Source organism: Coloeus monedula (genome assembly GCF_965178545.1).
Source record: "Coloeus monedula genome assembly, chromosome: 29".
In the NCBI taxonomy this organism is placed as follows: Eukaryota; Metazoa; Chordata; class Aves; order Passeriformes; family Corvidae; genus Coloeus; species Coloeus monedula.
This window is the reverse complement of record NC_138809.1, coordinates 2,125,183-2,148,033: the sequence shown is the minus strand read 5'-3', so window position 1 is coordinate 2,148,033 and position 22,851 is coordinate 2,125,183. Positions and strand designations below refer to the sequence as shown.

The window sequence follows — 22,851 nt, the reverse complement described above, 5'->3', positions numbered from 1 at the left end:
GAGAAATAATAACAGGCATCATGATCGCAATGCTGCTCAGCCTTGGAGCCACCGGCGCGGCCACAGGTGTTTCAGCCCTCGTGACCCAACACCAGGGACTTTCTCAGCTGCAGATGACTATTGATGAGGACTTACAAAGGATTGAAAAATCCATCTCCTTTCTAGAGAAATCTGTTTCCTCGCTCTCAGAAGTCGTCCTGCAGAACAGGCGAGGACTGGACCTCTTGCTCATGCAACAAGGAGGCCTGTGTGCAGCCTTGAAAGAGGAATGCTGCTTTTATGCAGACCACACTGGAGTTGTACGGGACTCAATGACTGAACTGAGAGAAAGACTAGCCCAGAGAAAAAGAGAAAGAGAAGCCCAACAAGGATGGTTCGAGTCATGGTTTAACCAGTCTCCATGGCTGACCACCCTTGTTTCCACTCTAATAGGCCCCCTCACTATGTTACTCCTAAAGCTGATTTTCGGGCCTTGCATACTAAACAAATTGGTGTCATTTGTTAAAAGCCGGCTAGAAAAGGTTAACATTCTGTTTGTTGACCGCCAGCAATTGCTCTAGAGCGCATTTATTTTCTGAATGTTATATCACTTTTTATAACTTGTTATGTAGGTTTTTACTAGTTCTTGAAATTTTGTACCATTTATACTTTGCATGTTTTTTAATCAATCATGGGGGGGAGGGGGAAATGTGGATAATTTAGGATAGGGGGGGGGAAATGTAGGAGATTAGGGACAGGCGTTCGGAAGATATCGCGTTGTACAGGACAGGTAAAGCCCCTCCCCTCTACAGGTAATACCTGACCAGAAGGAAGTGACCTGGTAAACCCAGGTTATTTAACCCTATGTAACCCATGAATAAACGCCATTTGCCGTCCACCAAATTGGTGTCCGCGAGCTGATGGCCCGAACGACCTGAGGTGGTCGTCGTACCGTTCCTGGTACCAGGTCGCTACGCCTCCGAGAGGCAACAGCTGGGAACTACAAGGGAGTTTTGAGGATTTACAGCTGTGTAGATAAGACCCGGAGAAGGGGAGGTAAACTCTGAATTCTTTGAATCATAACAGAACTGTAGAAGCTTGCCAATGTAAATCCAATCAGGTAGAAGCAGAAATTTGATTTGATAAGTTTTAAGCCACTTAAGAGTTCACAAGCTGGTCCACTATGTAAGTGCCTTTGGATTGCGAAGAAACGGAGTTTGCTCTTCTCAACCACATTGGTTTTGGACTGCAATTTCTCCCCTCAGCAGAGCCACCGGGAATTTTTCAATTCCAACAGCTCAGGTTTTTAGGGCTGGTTCAGTTTTTGGGGCTGGTTTAGGTTTCTTGGGCAGTTCAAGTTTTGAGGCTGCTTCGGATGTTGGGACTAGTTCAGTTTTTGTCACTGGTTCCATTTTTTGGGCTGGTTTGTGTTTTGGGGCCATTTCAGGTTTTTGGGGACAGTTTGGGTTATGGGGCTTATTCCAATTTAAGGACTGGTTCAGGTTTTTAGGGCTGGCTCAGTTTTTGGGGCTGGTTCAGTTTTTGGGTGCAGTTCAGTTTTTGGGGATGGTTCAGGTTTTGCCACCGGTTCAGATTATGGGACAGGTTCAGGTTTATGGGACTTGTTCCGATTTTGGGGCAAATTCAGTTTTGGGGCTGGCTCAGACTTTAGGTCCAGCTCACTTTTTGCCTCTGGCTCAGCTTTTTAGGGCCTGTGCAGTTTTTAGGACCAGCTCACCCTTCCAGCCTGGATGGTTTGCAGAGCAGGGCTGGCTGGAAAGCGCCCCTGCAGGGGCAGCTGCGAGGGAAGCAGCCCAGAAATGCAGCAATGCATCATTTTGTGCCTCTGCCCAAGGCACTGAGGGAGCCCCAAAACTCAGGCAAATGCCACAAGGATCTGCTCAGCACCCCGAGTGGGACCCTCCTCCTTGCCGAGCTGAGCAGGCAGAGCTGAACAAACCAACCCCATTTCTCCCACTTTAATCCAAACGCTGCCTTTTGGGTCCAAGAAGAGGCAAAAGGGTCCTGTGCCCCCCCCCCGGCACTGGGAGGGGGAATGGGGAGGCCCTGGGGTGCTGTGAAGGGCAGTGAGGGACCCCTGGGGGGACTCGATGCCTCCCAGTGATCCCCAGTTTCCCCCCAGGGTCACATCACACTCTCGTAGGTGGCACCGGGGTCCTGCTGTCCCTCGTAGGGTCCCGGCAGCTGCGCGTTGGTCACTTGTGGATGCCGAGGGGGGGCAGGGCCGGGGGACACCCGTGGGGGCGCTGACAGAGACAGCGGTTGTGGGGACCTGGGAGGGGGTGACACCCGTGGGGGACGTGTCCCTGTCCCCAGCCCCGTACTCACCCCCCGCCCGCTCGCTGCCCACGCCGTGGGGCTCCAGCAGCTCCCCCTCCTCTGGGAGGACCCTGCGGGGATAAGGGGGGGCCTGAGGGGGTGTCTGGGGAAGGGGGAAAGGGGAGTCACGGCCGGAGCCCCCCCACTCACCTGTCCTGGGGCTTCCTGGCGGCTGCAATGAAAAGGGGAGGGGGTGACCGTGGGCACCCCGGGACCCCTGAGCCTTCCTGGGACCTCGGCAGCTCCAACCACCCACGGGACCCCCAAATCCCCACTGGAGCCCCAATTCCCACCACACCCCTGATTCCCCCCGGACACTCCAAGCACCCCTGAACCCCCAGAACTTCTGCACCACCGCAGTGCCCCTGAGCCCCCTGGTGCCCCCGACCCCCTGAGCCCCCATGACCCCAAGCCTGACAGGGAGGAGGACCGCCAAACCCCACCAGACCCCAGAAAGATCCCCCAACATCCCTGCACGGCCCTCCAGGAACTCCCCAAACTCTCCAGGAGCTCCCACTGCCAGCCCAATGTTCCTCAAAGCCCACCCAGGGCTGCCCCTGGAGACCAACCAAGACCCTGCAGAATCCTCCTCAAGCCCCCAGGACCCCCAGCCGAGGTCGCTGTGGGCTCCGTTTCCCCCAGCTCAGGGGCTGTGGCTGCTGCCCCATCGCCCCCCCACTCTGGGGGCTTCCCCTCACTCCAGCACCCCCGTTGGCCCCATTGTCACCCACCCAGGCGGTGCCACCAGTGACAGCCCCCGATGACACCCAGGAGCAGGACCAGGAACAGGAGGCTCCTGCCGATGTTCACAGCCACTGCTGGGGACGGAGGGGGACACATCAGGGTCAGCTGCCATGCCGGGGCTGCTGCACCCTCCAGTAACCCCGAGTGAGCCCACCTGTGTCCCAGCGTGCCCGCGGTGTCACCGTCAGTGCCAGCTCGGGGCTGAGCGCCCGGAAGACGCGGTGCCCGTCCTGTCCCAGCTGGTTGGTGGCCACGCACTGGTAGGTGCCGGAATGTCCCACATGGACGTCGCCGAGCTCCAGGAGGGGACCCCGGGCCACCTCGCTGCCGTTGTGCAGCCAGGTGAAGGTGACAGGGGCTGAGCCCACCTGCACCGAGCAGCGCAGGGTCACGGGGTCACCTGCGCGCACCGGCTGTGCCAGGGCACCGGGGCTGATGGTGGCATTGGCCACGGGCACTGCGGGGACACAGACGGGGCTGGCACCTGGCATGGGGGGATGGGGATGTGGTGGGTGGGGTCACCCCATTCCTGAGGGTCCCGCTCACCCAGGACGGTGACATTCAGGGGGACACTCTTGGCCACGCTGTCCCCGTTGCTGGCTCGGCACTGGTAGTGGCCGCTGTCATTGTCCCCAACGTGGCGCAGCTCCAGGCGGGGGCCGGTGCCCAGCGGTGCCCACGAGTCCCCCCGGTGCCAGGAGAAGGACAGGGGACCTGTCCCCGCAGCCACCGCGCAGCTCAGCACCAGGCGGTCCCCCAGTGCCACCTGTGCCCCGGGGGGCTGCGCCGACACGGACACCCCCGAGAGCGGGACCCCTGCGGGAAGGGGACAACAGGGGACAGTGAAGGACTCGAGGAAGTTTAGAGAGCATCGGGGGGACCCCTGTGAGGATGGGACCACACCGAGATGGTGGGGGAGGCTTGGAAATGGCAAGAATGGACCCCAAGGAAGGATGGGGGGTTTCAGGGAAGGGACACCTTGAGAGGGATGGGGGGACCCGAGGGAGGGGTGGGGACCCAGACAGGGATGGTGGCACCTGGATACTGTGGAGGGATCTCAGAGAGGGGCAGGGTGGACCCAGGGAAGGGTGAGGGCACTGGGTGAGGGATGGGGATACCCAGGCAATGATGGGGGAAGCCGGAAAAAGTCATGGAGGGCTGGGTGTCCCCAGGCAGGACTGGGGGACCCGTGGCGGCTGTCGGGGCTCCCCGCGCCCATCCCCGCACTCACTGCGCACCGTGACGCGGAGCCGGGCGCTGCTCTTCCGCACGGCCCCCGCTCGGAGCGCACCTGGCAGCTGTAATTCCCCGAGTGGGAGACCCCCACGGCGGGCAGCAGGAGCTGCGGGGACCCCTGCGGGCCCCCCACCAACCGCCCGTGCCGGTAGAAGAGGTGCAGGAGGGGGGCTCGGGGCCGCAGGGGGCTGGGGGTGCTGAGGCAGCTGAGATTGAGGGGGGACCCCTCAGTGGGCTCGGGGGGACCCTCCAGCACCGGAATGAGACAGGGAAGGAGATGAGGGGGAGGATGTGACCCCGAGCCTGCTGTGAAGGGGCTGTGGGGGTGCTGAGGTGTGGGGGTGTCGGGGTGTCAGAGTGGCGGCTGTGGGGTGCTCACTGTGCACTGTCACTGTCACCGGCGCTGACTCCTTCCACACCTCGGAGTCCACCCAGCCCCTGCAGCGGTAGCGGCCGCTGTGGTGCATCCGCAGAGGGGACAGGGACAGCTCGGTCCTACTGCGGAACAGCTCCAGTTGTTGCTCCTCGCGGTAGAAGGACACCGAGGTCACCGGTTTGTCCTGCCAGCTCCGGCAGCGCAGTGTCACCGTGTCCCCCTCCAGCAGCGCCCGCGCCGGCACCTGCAGCACCAGCCAGGCTGGGGGACAGGGGGGTCCGGTCACACCGTGGGGATCCGTGGGGTCCCGATGGCACCGGGACGCCCCGATTGGGTCACAGCCAGCGCACCAGGGGTCCCCAGTTCCAACACGGAGCTCCGCTCGCCCTGGGATGCTCTGGGATGTCCCCGTGTGCAGGGGACGGGCTCTCGTCACACCAGGGGGGTGACCCATGGAGCGGAGCCCACCCAGAGCCCTCGGGGACCCCGCGGGTGCCAGGCTGGGGACACCCAATCCCCCTCACCATCGGAGACGTTCACGGTGGGGCTGCGCCCGGTGCCGGGTCTGTCACACTGGTAGGTGCCACTCTCGGTGACATCGAATCGGTCGGGTCCCTGCAGCCGCCAGCACTGCTCGTCCTTGTACCAGGTGGTGGCAGCGGCGGTGCCCGAGCCCTGGCAGGTCAGTGTCACCCGGTCCCACAGCACCGGCGGCGTCCAGGGGGGCTCCACGAGGAGCTGGGTGGTCTGGACGCCTGCGGGTGACAGGGGACACCAGCCTGCCAGGGCCAGCGCGGGATGGGGACAGCGGGGCGGGGACGTGGCATCCCCCCGAGGACTCACCAGCGAGGCAGAGGGTCTGGGCTGGAAGGGAGAAGGGACAGGGCTGGGTGGGGGTGGCAGCGCGGGGACAGCGGCACCCGGGGCACGGAGTGTGGGGCTGTCCCCAAACTGTCCCCACGGGGTCACCGGTGTGGCACGCAGGTCTCAGGGATGGGGACACCTCTGTCACCCTGGGCTGAGGCAGGACACGGGGACACTGTGGCCACTCCGGGCATGGGGACTCGACCGACACCCGGTGCTGGCCCAGGTCACTTCCAGCAGCCCCACGGCTCCTCTCACCACCACCAAATCTCCCTGGTGCTTGGCCCTTTCTCCCTGCCCCTGTCCTCACGCCTGGCCCAGTCCCATCGTGCCCGTCCCCACATCCCCATCCTTACATTCCTGTCCCCCCCATTCCTGTCCCTTGTGTCCCACAGCCACCCCATGACTGCGGTCACATTTAAGGGCTCCATGCCCATGCTCGGGCTCTGCTGGCCTTGGGGATCTCAGGGCGCCCCGCAGACCCCCTCTGCCCCCTCCCCACCGCTCTCTGCCTCACCAGGGCCCATCCCCGGGGTGTCAGGCCCGTGCCCGAGGCACTCACCCCACAGGAGCATCGGCACCTTCCCGGCCATCCCGCTGTCCCCGGCCACCCGGGCTGGCTGTCACACGCTGCCGGGGCCACCTGTCCCCTGGGTGGCTGGCAGGAAGCGAGGTCACGTCTCGTCCCCACGTGTTGGTGGCCCTTGGTGGGGGCAGGGTGGTGGCAGGGTGGGGGCAGGGTGGAGACACAGCAGGGGACAGGCTGGGGCCATGGTGGGACATGGTGTTCCCAGGAGTGGGGGGCTCAGGGCATGTGGGGATCTCAGGATGGGTGTCCCAGGGGAATGGGGAGAGAGGGGAAGTGACAGGGAGTGTCTGTCTGGGGAATGGGGGTCCCCATGTGTCAGGGGGTCCCCGGGACGGGAGTCCTGGAAGGGAATGGGGGGTAAAGGGGGTGGGGGAAGGGGATGGAGATGCTGGGCAACAGGAGACCCAGGATGGGGCTCGGAGAAAAGGGGGACACAGGGAATGGGGCTCCCATGGTCGGGATCCCAGGGGAATGGGGGTCCCAGGGATGGGCAGTGGCTGGGGGGGCTCGTGGGTCACAGCTCCTTCACCGGGTGCCTCAGATTTTGGGGTGACTCAGGGCCCAGCACGGCCCCCCCGGGGCTCTCATTACCTGGGGCACCATCACAGGGGGGTCCTGGGTAGCTCCGGTTCTGTGTCCCCCCCACCCTTTGGCTTTTTCCTCTTTATTTCTCTTTTGTCCTTCATTTCCTCACGGTTGTGCCACGCTGCCTCACCCCCCAGTGTGCGGCTCAGTGATCCTGGGGAGCTCCTGAGCAGGGAACGGGTTGGGGAGACCCTGTGCAGGGGGAATAGGGGGTGCGGGGGCACAGAGAGGGGTGGGGGGGCAGTGGGGGATGGGGGTGTCCGGCTGTGCCCCCCAGCACTTTCACTTTCTCTCTCGGGCAGCAGAAGGAAGAGGCCGTTTGTGCTGAGAGTCAGACGGGGCCGGGTTCTGACCTGGGGGGGGCACATCCAGAGGGGTCCTGTCCTGGGGGTGTCCCTGTTCTGGGGGTGACACATCCTGGGGGGATCCTGTCCCAGGGCTGCCCCATCCCGGCTGCCAGGGGGGTCCTGTCCTGGGGGATGGCGGTGCTGGGGGGGTCTCTGGACACATTCCGGGGGGTGGGAGGTCCCTGTCCCAGTGGTGGCACATCCTGGGGACCCCTGTCCTGGAAGGGCCCTGCCGGCTCCCACTGTCCCTGCTTGGGCACTGTGACCTCTGCAGGGCACAAATTTGGGGCTGCCCTGTCCCTTCGATGTCCCTTCCCCTTGACGGTCCCCCCCACTCTGGGAGCCCCCAATCCCCCTTTGGGATCCCCCAAGGTGCAGCCCCTCTTCCCCATCCTGCAGCCCCCTGTGACCCTTCTGTGGCTGAGAAGCCCCACGGGGTGCCAGTGGGGGTGACAGGGGGTGGGTGTCAGTCGGGGAGGGCACAGACCCCGCCACAACCTCCCACAGCCACCCCAAGCCCCCAGCCCTGGCAGGGTCTCAGCGCTGGCAACCAGGAAATGGATAAGACCCTGCAGATGAAACGCTCGGGACACTCCTGGCTGTGCCCCGCTCTGCCCACAGCACCTGAGCACCAACCTGCCCCCTCTGCCTCAACACCCACATGGAAAAATGGAGCTTTTTTCCTTCTGGAAATGGCTGATTTGGCCAAAAATTGATACCACACCCCTGAGACACCGCAAATGTGGGGGGGCTGAAGCTGTTGTGGGGCTGCCCCCCCTCTCCAGCTCCCACTTCCCCCCGTGTGGTTTCCGTCCCGGGGGGTTGGGACACTTTGGGTTTGTTGGTTTTGGGAGAAAACCTATTTCAGACTTCTCCATTCTCGCTCATCCCCTGCAGGATCTGAGCTGGCAAGAGCAGCTTGGGAATTTAGCCCCAGGCAGGAAGCAGCTCCCAAACTCCTGCGTGCAGCCAGTGGCCATCCAAGTGTGGGGCCAGGCCACGCCACAGCCCCACTGTACAGGGATGGGCATTGGCCAGCCCTGCTCTGGCCAGCCCCAGGGGCAGCCAGGACCTGAGGGTCCCCCCCGCCCCCTGGGCTTTGACTCTCGCAGCTTTAGAGCTGCTGCAAGGTGAGAATTGTGTGGGGAAAAGGCGTGGCTGTGGTTTGCTCAGGCCTGCGAGAAGCACAAAAGCCAAGGGGAGCCCAAGCAGTGGCTCTGCGAGCGAGGGCCTTTGATGGTTTGCAGAGCAGGGCTGGCTGGAAAGCGCCCCTGCAGGGGCAGCTGCGAGGGAAGCAGCCCGGAAATGCAGCAATGCATCATTTTGTGCCTCTGCCCAAGGCACTGAGGGAGCCCCAAAACTCAGGCAAATGCCACAAGGATCTGCTCAGCACCCTGAGCGGGACCCTCCTCCTTCCTGGCTCAAACCTGCCGCCCTTTGGATGCTCCTGGAAAGAATGGTTGGGTTCTGGTTGCGGCCGCCAGACGAGAGGGAGAAGTGTGGAAATATCGAGCCGTGGCTCCACACGTGGATCTGGGGAACAGGGGGTGGGAGCAGGAGCAGGGAGTGCCCAGGCAGGGGAATTCAGAGTAGGATGGAGTGGATTTACCAGGGAATCAGACCCTGAGGGACACACGGGCATTTCCACAGCTTCCTGTGCAGTGCTCCCAGGATGGACAGAGTTGTTCCCTTTTGGCAGCAGAAGCCATGGGAAGTCAATCAAGTCTCAGGGTGGCAATGAGAAAAATGGGAAGAGTTCCTAAATATGGCCCCAGAAAAGCCATCCTTGTGGGCTGGGTTGCTGCCCAGCAGACAGGGAACAATCCCATGCACCTGTTGGACACTCGGGAGATTTCCCACTCCGTGTTATCCACAGGCAAACGCGGCTGTGGGATGCACCAATGGGCTCCTAAAGGGAACCAAAAAGTCTCATTTCTCTGTGATTTGTTTGGGGTTTTTATTGTGAGAGACTTGTTGGGAGACCAACGATTAAAAGGATTTTAAACCACATTTGTGGTGCCTCAGTAGTGTGGTATCAATTTTTGGCCAAATCAGCCATTTCCGGAAGGAAAAAAGCTCCATTTTTCCATGTGGGTGTTGAGGCAGAGGGGGCAGGTTGGTGCTCAGGTGTTGTGGGCAGAGCAGGGCACAGCCAGGAGTGTCCCGAGTGTTTCATCTGCAGGGTCTCATCCATTTCCTGGTTGCCAGCACTGAGACCCTGCCAGGGCTGGGGGCTTGGGGTGGCTGTGGGAGGTTGTGGCGGGGTCTGTGCCCTCCCCGACTGACACCCACCCCCTGTCACCCCCACTGGCACCCCGTGGGGCTTCTCAGCCACAGAAGGGTCACAGGGGGCTGCAGGATGGGGAAGAGGGGCTGCACCTTGGGGGATCCCAAAGGGGGATTGGGGGCTCCCAGAGTGGGGGGGACCGTCAAGGGGAAGGGACATCGAAGGGACAGGGCAGCCCCAAATTTGTGCCCTGCAGAGGTCACAGTGCCCAAGCAGGGACAGTGGGAGCCGGCAGGGCCCTTCCAGGACAGGGGTCCCCAGGATGTGCCACCACTGGGGAAGAGACCCCCCACCCAGGAATGTGCCCAGAGACCCCCCCCAGCACCGCCATCCCCCAGGACAGGAACCCCTGGCCGGGATGGGGCAGCCCCAGGATCCGAGATGGGACAGGATCCCCCCCAGGACCTGCCACCCCCAGAACAGGGACCCCCCTAGGACAGGACCCCTCTGGATGTGTCCCCCCAGGTCAGAACCCGGCCCCCGTCTGACTCTCAGCACAAATGGCCTCTTCCTTCTGCTGCCACAGAGAGAAAGTGAAAGTGTTGGGGGGCACAGCTGGACACCCCCAATCCCCACTGCCCCCCACCCCTCTCTGCGCCCCCGCACCCCCTATTCCCCCTGCGCAGGGTGCCTCCAACCCGTTCCCTGCTCAGGAGCTCCCCAGGATCACTGAGCCGCACACTGGGGGATGAGGCAGCGTGGCACAACCGTGAGGAAATGAAGGACAAAAGAGAAATAAAGAGGAAAAAGCCAAAGGGTGGGGGGGACACAGAACCGGAGCTACCCAGGACCCCCCTGTGATGCCGCCCCAGGTAATGAGCACCCCGGGGGGGCCGTGCTGGGCCCTGAGTCACCCCAAAATCTGAGGCACCCGGTGAAGGAGCTGCGACCCACGAGCCCCCCCAGCCACTGCCCATCCCTGGGACCCCCATTCCCCTGGGAACCCGACCGTGGCAGCCCCATTCCCTGTGTCCCCCTTTTCTCGGAGCCCCATCCTGGGTCTCCTGTTGCCCAGCATCTCCATCCCATTCCCCACACCCCCTTTGCCCCCCATTCCCTCAGGACCCCCATCCTGGGGACCCCCTGACACATGGGGACCCCCATTCCCAGACAGACACTCCCTGTCACTTCCCCTCTCTCCCCATTCCCCTGGGACACTCATCCTGAGATCCCCACATGCCCTGAGCCCCCCACTCCTGGGAACACCATGTCCCACCATGGCCCCAGCCTGTCCCCTGCTGTGTCTCCACCCTGCCCCCACCCTGCCACCACCCTGCCCCCACCAAGGGCCACCAACACGTGGGGACGAGACGTGACCTCGCTTCCTGCCCGCCACCCAGGGGACAGGTGGCCCCGGCAGCGTGTGACAGCCAGCCCGGGTGGCCGGGGACAGCGGGATGGCCGGGAAGGTGGCGCTGCTCCTGTGGGGTGAGTGCCCCGGGCACGGGCCTGACGCCCCGGGGATGGGCCCTGGTGAGGCAGAGAGCGGTGGGGAGGGGGCAGAGGGGGTCTGCGGGGTTCCCTGAGGTCCCCAAGGCCAGCAGAGCCCGAGCATGGGCATGGAGCCCTTAAATGTCACCGGAGTCGTGGGGTGGCTGTGGGGAACAGGGGGACAGGAGTGGAGAGACAGGAATGTAAGGACGGGGATGTGGGGACGGGCATGATGAGACTGGGCCAGGTGTGAGGACAGGGGCAGGGAGAAAGGGCCAAGCACCAGGGAGATTTGGTGGTGGTGAGAGGGGCCGTGGGGCTGCTGAAGTGACCTGGGCCAGCACCGGGTGTCGGTCGAGTCCCCATGCCCGGAGTGGCCACAGTGTCCCCATGTCCTGCCTCAGCCCAGGGTGACAGAGGTGTCCCCATCCCTGAGACCTGCGTGCCACACCGGTGACCCCGTGGGGACAGTTTGGGGACAGCCCCACACTCCGTGCCCCGGGTGCCGCTGTCCCCGCGCTGCCACCCCCAGCCAGCCCTGTCCCTTCTCCCTTCCAGCCCAGACCCTCGGCCTCGCTGGTGAGTCCTCGGGGGGATGCCACGTCCCCGCCCCGCTGTCCCCATCCCGCGCTGGCCCTGGCAGGCTGGTGTCCCCTGTCACCCGCAGGCGCCCAGACCACCCAGCTCCTCGTGCAGCCCCCCTGGACGCCGCCGGTGCTGTGGGACCGGGTGACACTGACCTGCCAGGGCTCGGGCACCGCCGCTGCCACCACCTGGTACAAGGACAGGCAGCGCTGGCGGCTGCAGGGACCCGACCGATTCGTTGTCACCGAGAGTGGCACCTACCAGTGTGACAGACCCGGCACCGGGCGCAGCCCCCCCGTGAGCATCTCAAATGGTGAGGGGGGTTGGGTGTCCCCAGCCTGGCACCCGCGGGGTCCCCGAGGGCTCTGGGTGGGCTCCGCTCCATGGGTCACCCCCCTGGTGTGACGAGAGCCCGTCCCCTGCACACGGGGACATCCCAGAGCATCCCAGAGCGAGCGGAGCCCCGTGTTGGAATTGGGGACCCCTGGTGCGCTGGCTGTGACCCAATCGGGGCGTCCCGGTGCCATCGGGACCCCACGGATCCCCGCGGTGTGACCGGACCCCCCTGTCCCCCAGCCTGGCTGGTGCTGCAGGTGCCGGCGCGGGCGCTGCTGGAGGGGGACACGGTGACACTGCGCTGCCGGAGCAGGCAGGACAATCCGGTGACCTCGGTGTCCTTCTACCGCGAGGGGAAACAACTGCAGCTGTTCCGCGATGGGACCGAGCTGTCCCTGTCCCCTCTGCGGCTGCACCACAGCGGCCGCTACCGCTGCAGGGGCTGGGTGGACTCCGAGGGGTGGAAGGAGTCGGAGTCAGCGCCGGTGACAGTGACAGTGCACAGTGAGCACCCCACAGCCGCCACCCTGACACCCCGACACCCCCACACCTCAGCACCCCCACAGCCCCTTCACAGCAGCCTCGGGGTCACGCTCCCCCCACCCCATCTCCTTCCCAGAGCTCTTCTCGCTGTTGGTGCTGGAGGGTCCCCCCGAGCCCCCCGAGGGGTCCCCCCTGAATCTCAGCTGCTTCAGCACCCCCAGCCCCCTGCAGCCCCGAGCCCCCCTCCTGCACCTCTTCTACCGGCACGGGCGCTTGGTGGGGGGCCCGCAGGGGTCCCCGCAGCTCCTGCTGCCCGCCGTGGGGGTCTCCCACTCGGGGAATTACAGCTGCCAGGTGCGCTCCGAGAGGGGGCCGTGCGGAAGAGCAGCGCCCGGCTCCGCGTCACGGTGCGCAGTGAGTGCGGGGATGGGCGCGGGGAGCCCCGACAGCCGCCACGGGTCCCCCAGTCCTGCCTGGGGACACCCAGCCCTCCATGACGTTTTCCGGGTCCCCCCATCACTGCTCGGTATCTCCATCCCTCACCCGGTGCCCTCACCCCTCCCTCGGGTCCCCCCATCCCTCTCAAGGTGTCCCTCCCCTGAAACCCCCCATCCTTCCTTGGGGTCCATTCCTGCCCTTTCCAAGCCTCCCCCACCATCTCTGTGTGCCCTCGTCCTCACAGGGGTCCCCCCGATGCTCTCTAAACTTCCTCGGGTCCTTCACTGTCCCCTGGTGTCCCCTTCCCGCAGGGGTCCCGCTCTCGGGGGTGTCCGTGTCGGCGCAGCCCCCCGGGGCACAGGTGGCACTGGGGGACCGCCTGGTGCTGAGCTGCGCGGTGGCTGCGGGGACAGGTCCCCTGTCCTTCTCCTGGCACCGGGGCGACTCGTGGACACCGCTGGGCACCGGCCCCCGCCTGGAGCTGCGCCACGTTGGGGACAATGACAGCGGCCACTACCAGTGCAGGGCCAGCGACGGGGACAGCGTGGCCGAGAGTGTCCCCATGAATGTCACCGTCCTGGGTGAGCGGGACCCTCAGGAATGGGGTGACCCCACCCACCACATCCCCATCCCCCCTGGCCAGGTGCCAGCCCCGTCTGTGTCCCCGCAGTGCCCGTGGCCAATGCCACCATCAGCCCCGGTGCCCTGGCACAGCCGGTGCACGCAGGTGACCCCGTGACCCTGCGCTGCTCGGTGCAGGTGGGCTCAGCCCCTGTCACCTTCACCTGGCTGCACAACGGCAGCGAGGTGGCCCGGGGTCCCCTCCTGGAGCTCGGCGACGTCCATGTGGGACATTCCGGCACCTACCAGTGCGTGGCCACCAACCAGCTGGGACAGGACGGGCACCGCGTCTTCCGGGCGCTCAGCCCCGAGCTGGCACTGACGGTGACACCGCGGGCACACTGGGACACAGGTGGGGTCACTCGGGGTTACTGGAGGGTGCAGAAGCCCCGGCATGGCAGCTGACCCTGATGTGTCCCCCTCTGTCCCCAGCAGTGGCTGTGAACATCGGCAGGAGCCTCCTGTTCCTGGTCCTGCTCCTGGGTGTCATCGGGGGCTGTCACTGGTGGCAGCGCCTGGGTGGGTGACAATGGGGCCAACGGGGGTGCTGGAGTGAGGGGAAGCCCCCAGAGTGGGGGGGCGATGGGGCAGCAGCCACAGCCCCTGAGCTGGGGGAAACGGAGCCCACAGTGACCTCGGCTGGGGGTCCTGGGAGCTTGAGGAGGATTCTGGAGGGTCTTGGTTGGGCTCCAGGGGCTCTCCTGGGTGGGCTTTGAGGAATATTGGGCTGGCAGTGGGAGCTCCTGGAGAGTTTAGGGAGTTCCTGGAGGGCCGTGCAGGGATGTTGTGGTATCTTTGTGGGGTCTGGTGGGGTTTGGCGGTCCCCCTCCCTGACAGGCTTGGGGTCGTGGGGGCTCAGGGAGTGGGGGGCACCAGGGGGCTCAGGGGCACTGCAGTGGTGCAGAAGTTCTGGGGGTTCAGGGGTGCTTGGAGTGTCCAGGGGGGAATCAGGGGTGCGGTGGGAATTGGGGCTCCAGTGGGCATTTGGGGGTCCCGTGGGTGGTCGGAGCTACCAAGGTCCCAGGAAGATTCAGGGGTCCCGGAGTGCCCACGGTCACCCCCTCCCCTTTTCCTTGCAGCTGCCAGGAAGCCCCAGGACAGGTGAGTGGGGGGGCTCCGGCCGTGACTCCCCTTTCCCCCTTCCCCAGACACCCCCTCAGGCCCCCCCTTATCCCCGCAGGGTCCCCCCGGAGGAGGGGGAGCTGCTGGAGCCCCACGGCGTGGGCAGCGAGCGGGCGGGGGGTGAGTACGGGGCTGGGGACAGGGACACGTCCCCCACGGGTGTCACCCCCTCCCAGGTCCCCACAACCGCTGTCTCTGTCAGCGCCCCCACGGGTGTCCCCCGGCCCTGCCCCCCCTCGGCATCCACAAGTGACCAACGCGCAGCTGCCGGGACCCTACGAGGGACAGCAGGACCCCGGTGCCACCGACGAGAGTGTGATGTGACCCTGGGGGGAAATTGGGGATCACTGGGAGGCATCGAGTCCCCCCAGGGGTCCCTCACTGCCCTTCACAGCACCCCAGGGCCTCCCCATTCCCCCTCCCAGTGCTGGGGGGGGGGGGTGGGGCACAGGACCCTTTTGCCTCTTCTTGGACCCAAAAGGCAGCGTTTGGATTAAAGCGGGAGAAATGGGGTTGGTTTGTTCAGCTCTGCCTGCTCAGCTCGGCAAGGAGGAGGGTCCCGCTCAGGGTGCTGAGCAGATCCTTGTGGCATTTGCCTGAGTTTTGGGGCTCCCTCAGTCCCTTGTGAATCACACCTCAACCGGGCCAGGAGACCCTTCAGAGACAGAGTCAGAGAAGTGGGTATTTGCTTTATTCGGCGCGCCGGCTGTGTGGGGATCGCTCCTCCAAACACACACACCTGGTGCTCTCTACAACACAGTATGAAGGGTTCAATGATGAATATTCATCACATTCCTTGGGACAGGTGTGGTTATACAAATTAATTCTCGGAAGTCATTAGCATGTGGGCCACGCATGCGCTGTGTGTCCTGGTGGTCGCGCTGGAGGAAGGCCTCTCCTCTTCCTCGGGGGTCTTTCTGATGAAGACCAGTAGTCATCCTCCCAGTGAACTTTTCACCTTTCTCCCTGGGCATGCGTAGTCCTTTGAGGAATGATTCAGCAGTCTCGGAGATGATCCTTGTCCCCTCTATCTTGACAAGATTAGGGTGAATTGGGCTTCTCAGGCTTTGTAATTAACATCTTCTGTCTGAACTAACATTTGCTGTCTCCCAATAGTTCACTTGTGCTTCCATGAGTTAGTTCTTGACTGCCCCTTCTTCAAACCCCCCTTTTCTTTGGTTATTTGTAATTCTTTGCAAATCTTCCATGTCTTTAAAATAAGAACCCTTCTCTGTCTTATTTCTAAGTTTATGCTTGTGTCATTGAGCATAAGCATCGCAATTCCAAGTACATAACATCATACAACAGTAACTACTGATACAAACAGTAAGTAAGAATGCAGTAACACAAATAGCTATTCCAAACAATTGTTTAAGCCAGGATAAGTTGGGTAACCACGATGTAAGTGTGTCTCATACCTCTTTAAACCCCCAAGAAGTGTCACCTAAGGTGATTTGATGCAATGTTCGCCTTGGATAAATAATGTTAGCAGTTTTCTGAGTATTACAATGAGATCTTTTATTTTAGCCCACCCATCTGTGCTCATTTGTTTCTTGGATTTAATTTAAATCATCAGTGTCGTATGATGGGGGTTTTTTTGTTTGTTTGGTTGGTTTTTTGTTTGATTGTTTGTTTTATCCATAAGGATTCTAGAAGGAATTAGAGTTAGGGCTTGGATCTGAACTCTACTGGCCACTGCCTTTGCTGTTTTGTCTGCCATAGCATTTCTCAGTTCAGGGATAGTGTTACCCTGGGAGTGTCCCTTACAATGCATTATAGCCACTTTGGAAGGTTTTACCACTGCTTCCAGTAACTGCATGATTTCAGTAGCATGCTTGATTTCTTTCTTCTGTGAGGTTAATAAACCTCTTTCTTTCCAGATAGCCCCGTGAGCATGTACCACCCCAAAAGCATACCTTGAATCAGTCCAAATGTTGATAGGTTTTCCTTTGGCCAACGCCAAGGCTCCAGTTAGGGCTGTTATTTCAGCCTTTTGAGCTGATGTCCCCACAGGTAACGGTTTTGCCTCAATGACAGCGTCTGTGGTTGTAACTGCATACCCAGCGAGCCGCTCACCATCCTTGACATAACTGCTCCCGTCGGTGAACCAGTTTTCCTGCATTTTCTACTGGAGAGTCCTTTAGGTCCGGGCGGCCGGAGTAAACTGCCTCCATGGTTTCAATGCAGTCCTGCTGTACACGCTCCTCAGCAGCCTTGCCCTGGAGGTAAGCTGCTGGGTTTAAAACGTTGGTTACTTGGATACTCACATCCTCCGATTCTGCTAGGACAGCCTGGTATTTGACAAAGTGAGATGGGGTTAACCAGTGATTTCCTTTCTGTGTGAGCACTGCTGACACTGGGTGAGAGACAAAAACGGTTCTCTGCTGGCCCAATGTGAACTTGTGAGCTTCTTCTATGTTCAGGATCACAGCTGCCACTGCACGCAGGCAGGCGGGCCATCCTTGGCTGACCACGTCCAGCTGCTTGGAGAAATAAGCCACTGGCCCTTTGTATGGTCCCAGCTTCTGTGCCAAAAGTCCCAGTGCCAGTCCTTGTCTCTCATGTGAGAACAACAGAAAAGGTTTAGTGACATCCAGTATGCCCAGTGCTGGAGCTTGCATCAGCTCACGTTTCAGAGTTACAAATCATTATTAGTCTCTGGTGTCCAGCATAGGTGAGTTCCCCCAGTCTCTTTTAGGAGTTGGTATAAAGGTTTCACAAGGAGTCCATAGTTGTAGATCCATAATCTACACCATCCTGTCATTCCCAGAAAGGTTCTCAGTTCTTTGCTTGTGGTTGGCCTGGGCATTTGACAAATTGCCTCTCTCCTGTTGTCTCCCAAGGCTCTCTCCCCTCCTGCCAGTTCATACCCCAGATACGTAACTTTCTGGAGGACTAGCTGAGCCTTTTCAGGGGAGACTCTATATCCACTTCGTCCCAGAAAATTTAAAAGACTTACAGTCCAGTTCTTGCAGTCTTCACGGGTCCTTGTTGCCATCAGTAGATCATCAACGTACCGCAGAAATGTACCTTCTCCAAGTGGTGGTGTCCAGGCTTCCAGTTCCTTGGCTAATTGATTTCCAAATATCATGGGTCTTGAATCCTTGCGGCAATACAGTCCATGTAAGTTGGCTTTTTCTCCCTCTTCTGGGGTTTTCCCATTCAAAGACAAAAATTTCCTGACTGCTTTCAGCTAATGGCAGACAAAAGAGAGCATCTTTAAAATCTAAAACTGAAAACCACACCCAGTCACCTTGTAATTTTGTGAGTAAAGTGTCCTCAGGTCCTGAACTAATCAATAACTTTCATTTGGCTTTCGTACTGGTAGAATTGGGGTATTGCAGGAAGATCTACACTCTCTCAACAACCTCTGATTCATAAATTTAGTAATTATTGGTTCTATTCCTACTCATGCTTCATGCCTTAGTGGATATTGTTTAATTGACACCGGTTGTGCCCCTTCCAGTAGTTCAATAATCACTGGGGGAGCCCGTTTTGATCTCTCTGGAATTTCAACATCTCCTACTAATGGGATCACTTGATCTGTTCTTTTACTATCTGTGGGTATTTCTCTTCCCTTTATCTAATCTTAGTGGTTTGACTTACACTTTAAAGTCCTGGTCAGGTATCTTCAGGAGGCTTCTTTGGTTGTAGCTTCTTTCTACAGTTTTTGTTATAATAATATTCTTACTCTGCTGTATAATTCTATACATGATGAAGGATTCGTTTTTATGATAGAAAACTAACACACAAAACATTTTCCTACAAAATGTTCTCATGCAAACATACCTTTACATTAGGGCTATGCTCTGTTTTCCAGGAGACAGATTATAGCACTCTTGTCATTTAATCTTGACACAAACTACCAACTGTGGCTTTAGTTTGGTGGGATTAAAAATGAAATGAATTCTCTTTCAAATGTAGGGCTCTTTTGGGGTTTTTTTTGGTGTTTTTTTTTTTTTTTTTTTTTTTTTTTTTTTGTGAATAAATTGCCTTGATCCCATTCTGCACCTCCAACTGAGATTGCAGAATGTGCTATAAATAGGAGGGGTGAGGAAAAGTTAAAACATCCTCTTAAGACATATGGCATGAGATTGAACAGCACTTTCGTTTGAGAGCTGGTAGAGGCTTTTCTGTATCCCTCTTGGTTTGGGAAGGGGGATTCAATCATTTCTCATGTAGCATTTGCTTGTGTTTTGTCAAGATTTTTTTTAATTCACTAATTAGAAAATCCAAAAAATTTAGCCCGATTATAATAATTTTGAAGCCTTCTGAGGCAGAACTGGGAAGGTTAGTCCATATTTGTAGGATTTCAAATATGTATAAATTCTTATACCAACTCTCAGGATAATATTGGTTGAGACAAATTATACATCTATAAGACTTTAACCATACCATTTTTCAGTAAAAAGACAAACCAAGCTAGACAAAAATTAAACTCAAGAATATGTAGAATGCTTTAACTACTATTTGATCTTTCACCAAGTCACTCGCAATGAAAACACATTAACAAATTACAAACAAATTACAAACATTAACCAACTGACAATGCGAGCAATTATGGTGACACTTTAAATTTTAAATTTCGTTGGTTTTCACACAGCTCCATCTCATGTGTTGGTAGATTGCTATAAAAGAAAAGTGAAAATTTGGCCCACTAGACCGATTATTAAAAAAAAGAAGTAAAACTTTTTGGGGCTAAGACAAAGTGACAGTGAAGCAATGGTTATCACATTTCGGTGTGATTTTGCTGCTTGCAGTTTCCTTGCTCTCAAACTGCTTTCTTTATCTTTGATGTCGGGACATTTGACATTCCTAGAAAAGAGAAAAGAAACAAACTTTCCCCCTCCCCAAAAAAATGAAAGCTATGTCTGAGTGAAACAAGAGTTTAATTGCATTAACTTATTCAAGTGGAGTTTTAGGTTTTATTCTATGAAGTGCTTGTTGCACCACTTTTATTGTCTCCCACAGGTTTTCAGTGGGATTTCTTCCAATTGATTCTTCAGTGGAGGGAGTGAGACTGCTTTGAAAAGTTTTGCAAGAGTTGCAGTCTGTGAATCAGGCATTTGGATTGCCTTTTTTTTTTTTTTCAGCGTTTTAGTAGGCTTCTGCTTTTCACCCTGGAGCAGTTTACCTTATCAGTTTGCTCCTTTTGTTCTAGTGGTTTTCCTTTTTGGACAAGATCAAGTTCAGCAGCAAGCAATGCTACTGCCTAAAACCCCCTTCTCTCTCCTTTTTTTTTTTTTTTTTAATGACCAATCACATTTTTAGCAATCAATTACCTTTTAGTAACCAATTGTTCTTTATCTAATTTTTTTTTTTTTTTACTAAGTCCACCCAGGATTAGAGAGGTGACTGACAAATTAACCAAGGAAGGACAGCAAAACATTTTCCCCATAGGTTTCTCTACAGCCCCCACAGATGAGGCTGCCTGACAAATACCTGGGCCTGCACAGGGACAACACCATCCCCACAAGGCTGCAGGATTAGAATCTGCCAATTCTAGTTCTCCACAATAAAGCACAGACTGGTGGCGAGGCTCCCCACAAGATAGGAGCTCGCCTCAGAACTGAAACCTGCCAATGTTGGCTTTTCACAACAAAACACAAAAGGCACAGGGGCACGGATCCCCTCCAAACAGGAGCCTTACAGCTCCGCACAAAACACCGAGCAGAAAAGGGAACTAAACACCCAAACCTATTAATCACAATGTCCACAATTCTTACAACTTCTGCCATCACCTTTGCCATTGCTTTCGCCTTTTCTTCATCTCTTACTTTTCTAACCAGTTCCTTTCAAATTTCTCACTATTCTCTGCCACTCTCCCCTTACTCTAACATTATCTGCACTTTCATTTTCTGCCAAGATTTTTTTTATTCTTACTCTTTCCAGTCTGATACCAAGCTCTCTCCTCTGGCAGCTTGGACACCACCCACGCCATCTAGTAGAAGTACAATACCACTTTCTCTCACAATTAACACATGCACACAAACCCAAGCTTCACAACTGTTTTCATACACTAAACATGGGATTTCAAAAGGGAAATTAGCTGGGGTTATATTAGAAAAGTGTTGGAGCCTGGGTGTTCTCAATTCAGTAACTAAAATCTTTCTCCTCTAAAATCCAGCCCCCCTTTGGACAGTAAGGTTGAATTCCAAACCAACAGTTTATATGATTTATCCTCGTTCACTCTTTGCCAAACGCTTCGCTTTTCTCTGGCCGAGCCCATGGCCGGGGTACGGAAGCGCAGATAGAGCTCCTCACTCGCTCCACACTTTGACAGCACATCTCATCCACTCTCACTCACACAGCAGCAGAACAGCAACAGACAAAACACAAATAGCCGTACAATAGCGCATAACAGCGGGGTCCAACCCCTTAAAGGTACCTTTCACAGTGGGGTCCAACCCCGGGGGGTCCAACCCCTTTAAAAGTCGGGGTCCAACCCCTTAAAAGTACTTTTCCTCTTGCCCAGGACTAATTCTGGGAGACCCAGTCTTCCTCGGGACTTTCAACCCACCCTCAGGGACTCAAACCCTGCACCTGCAGTTATTCTGTGTTTCAAAGGAATAGCAAATCCCTTAATTTGGTGCAGATGGTCCTTGTCTGCCCCTGCCGTGAGCCAAAGGACACCTGAGCTCCCCCTGAAAATTCAGGGTCGCGACTGGGAGGTCTGCTTCCCCCTGGATCCGGCAGTCGCGCAGAGAGGGTCCCATCTGGGGTGCCAGATGAATCACACCGCAACCGGGCCAGGAGACCCTTCAGAGACAGAGTCAGAGAAGTGGGTATTTGCTTTATTCGGCGCGCCGGCTGTGTGGGGATCGCTCCTCCAAACACACACACCTGGTGCTCTCTACAACACAGTATGAAGGGTTAAATGATGAATATTCATCACATTCCTTGGGACAGGTGTGGTTATACAAATTAATTCTCGGAAGTCATTAGCATGTGGGCCAGGCATGCACTGTGTGTCCTGGTGGTCGAACTGGAGGAAGGCCTCTCCTCTTCCTCGGGGGTCTTTCTGATGAAGACCAGTAGTCATCCTCCCAGTGAACTTTTCACCTTTCTCCCTGGGCATGCGTAGTCCTTTGAGGAATGATTCAGCAGTCTCGGAGATGATCCTTGTCCCCTCTATCTTGACAAGATTAGGGTGAATTGGGCTTCTCAGCCTTTGTAATTAACATCTTCTGTCTGAAGTAACATTTGCTGTCTCCCAATAGTTCACTTGTGCTTCCATGAGTTAGTTCCTGACTGCCCCTTCTTCATTGGGAGCCCAGAGCTTTTCTGTTAATTGCCCTTTATTGTCCTGCCGCCTCTCAGAGATAACTCCCTCTGGACTATCATCTGTTAATGAGCCCAATCAACACCTGGCCTCATGACTCATTACCCCATTGTGAGATGCTCCACCCAGAGGGAGGAACCAAGCATCCCAGCGGGGATATAAGCTGGGACTCTGAGCACCAGAGACAACCCTTCCCACTGGATTTCCAGAGAACAGAAGCTACACAGCCACCATTGGACTTTCTGAGGAAGAGCAGACTCTTTTACTACAGGATCACCGCTTCAGAGGACTGCAGCCACCATTCAGGCAGACTGCTACCACCACCCTGCCTAACAGGGACTCAGGTTGTACCTTGACTCTGTCAGTTTGACAGTATTTTCTTTTACTTTTTTCCTCCTTTTCTTTAACTTCCCCATTAAATTGTTATTCTGACTCGGTGCCTCCCACTGGTTTGTTTTCAAACTAGTACACTGGTTCAGGGTTTGCCACTGGTTCAGGGTTTGCCACTGGTTCAGGTTTTTAGGGCTGGTTCAGTTTTTGGGGCTGGTTTAGGTTTTTAGGTCCAGTTCAGTTTTTGGGGCGGGTTTAGGTTTTTTGGGTAGTTCAAGTTTTGAGGCTGCTTTGGATTTTGGGACTAGCTCAGGTTTTGTCACTGGTTCCATTTTTTGGGCTGGTTTGGGTTTTGGGGCCAGTTCAGGTTTTTGGGGCCAGTTTGGGTTCTGGGGCTTATTCCAATTTAAGGATGGGTTCAGGTTTTGGGACTGGTTTGGGTTTTTGGGGCTAGTTCAGGTTTTCAGGTCCAGTTCAGGTTTTGGGGCTGGTTCAGGTTTTTGGGGCCAGTTCGGGTTATGGGGCTTCTTCCAATTTAAGGACCGGATCAGGTTTTAAGGTTGGTTCAGGTTTTGGGTCCAGTTCAGTTTTTGGGGCTGGTTCAGTTTTTGGGGCTGCTTTAGGTTTTTTGGGTAGTTCAAGTTTTGAGGCGGGTTCAGGTTTTGCCACTGGTTCAGGGTTTGGGACTTGTTCAGGTTTCTGGGGCTGGTTCAGTTTTTGGGACTGGCTCAGGTTTTTAGGTACAGTTCAGTTTTTTTGGGCTAGATCAGTTTTTGTCACTGGTTCAGGTTTTTGGACTTGCTTGGGTTTTGGGGCTGGTTCAGATTTTTAGGGCTGGTCCATTTATTTTGGGGTGGCTTAGGTTTTTTTGGGTAG

The 22,851-nt window shown here is 57.3% G+C and overlaps 2 protein-coding genes across 2 annotated transcripts; one reads left to right on the top strand and one right to left on the bottom strand.

Annotated features, from left to right (window-relative positions):
- Positions 1–2,124: 2,124 nt before the first annotated feature.
- LOC309583080 (low affinity immunoglobulin gamma Fc region receptor III-B-like) lies at positions 2,125–5,502 on the bottom strand (the record flags this gene model as incomplete). Its single annotated transcript, XM_082298601.1, is given in 8 exon segments — positions 2,125–2,246; positions 2,329–2,390; positions 2,470–2,491; positions 3,051–3,137; positions 3,610–3,879; positions 4,679–4,936; positions 5,200–5,475; positions 5,478–5,502. Coding segments are annotated over 8 exon segments (1,122 nt in total).
- Positions 5,503–11,373: 5,871 nt separating this feature from the next.
- LOC309583078 (Fc receptor-like protein 4) lies at positions 11,374–14,687 on the top strand (the record flags this gene model as incomplete). Its single annotated transcript, XM_082298594.1, is given in 8 exon segments — positions 11,374–11,398; positions 11,401–11,676; positions 11,940–12,203; positions 12,319–12,600; positions 12,932–13,201; positions 13,674–13,764; positions 14,422–14,483; positions 14,566–14,687. Coding segments are annotated over 8 exon segments (1,392 nt in total).
- Between the last annotated feature and the right edge of the window lie 8,164 nt (positions 14,688–22,851).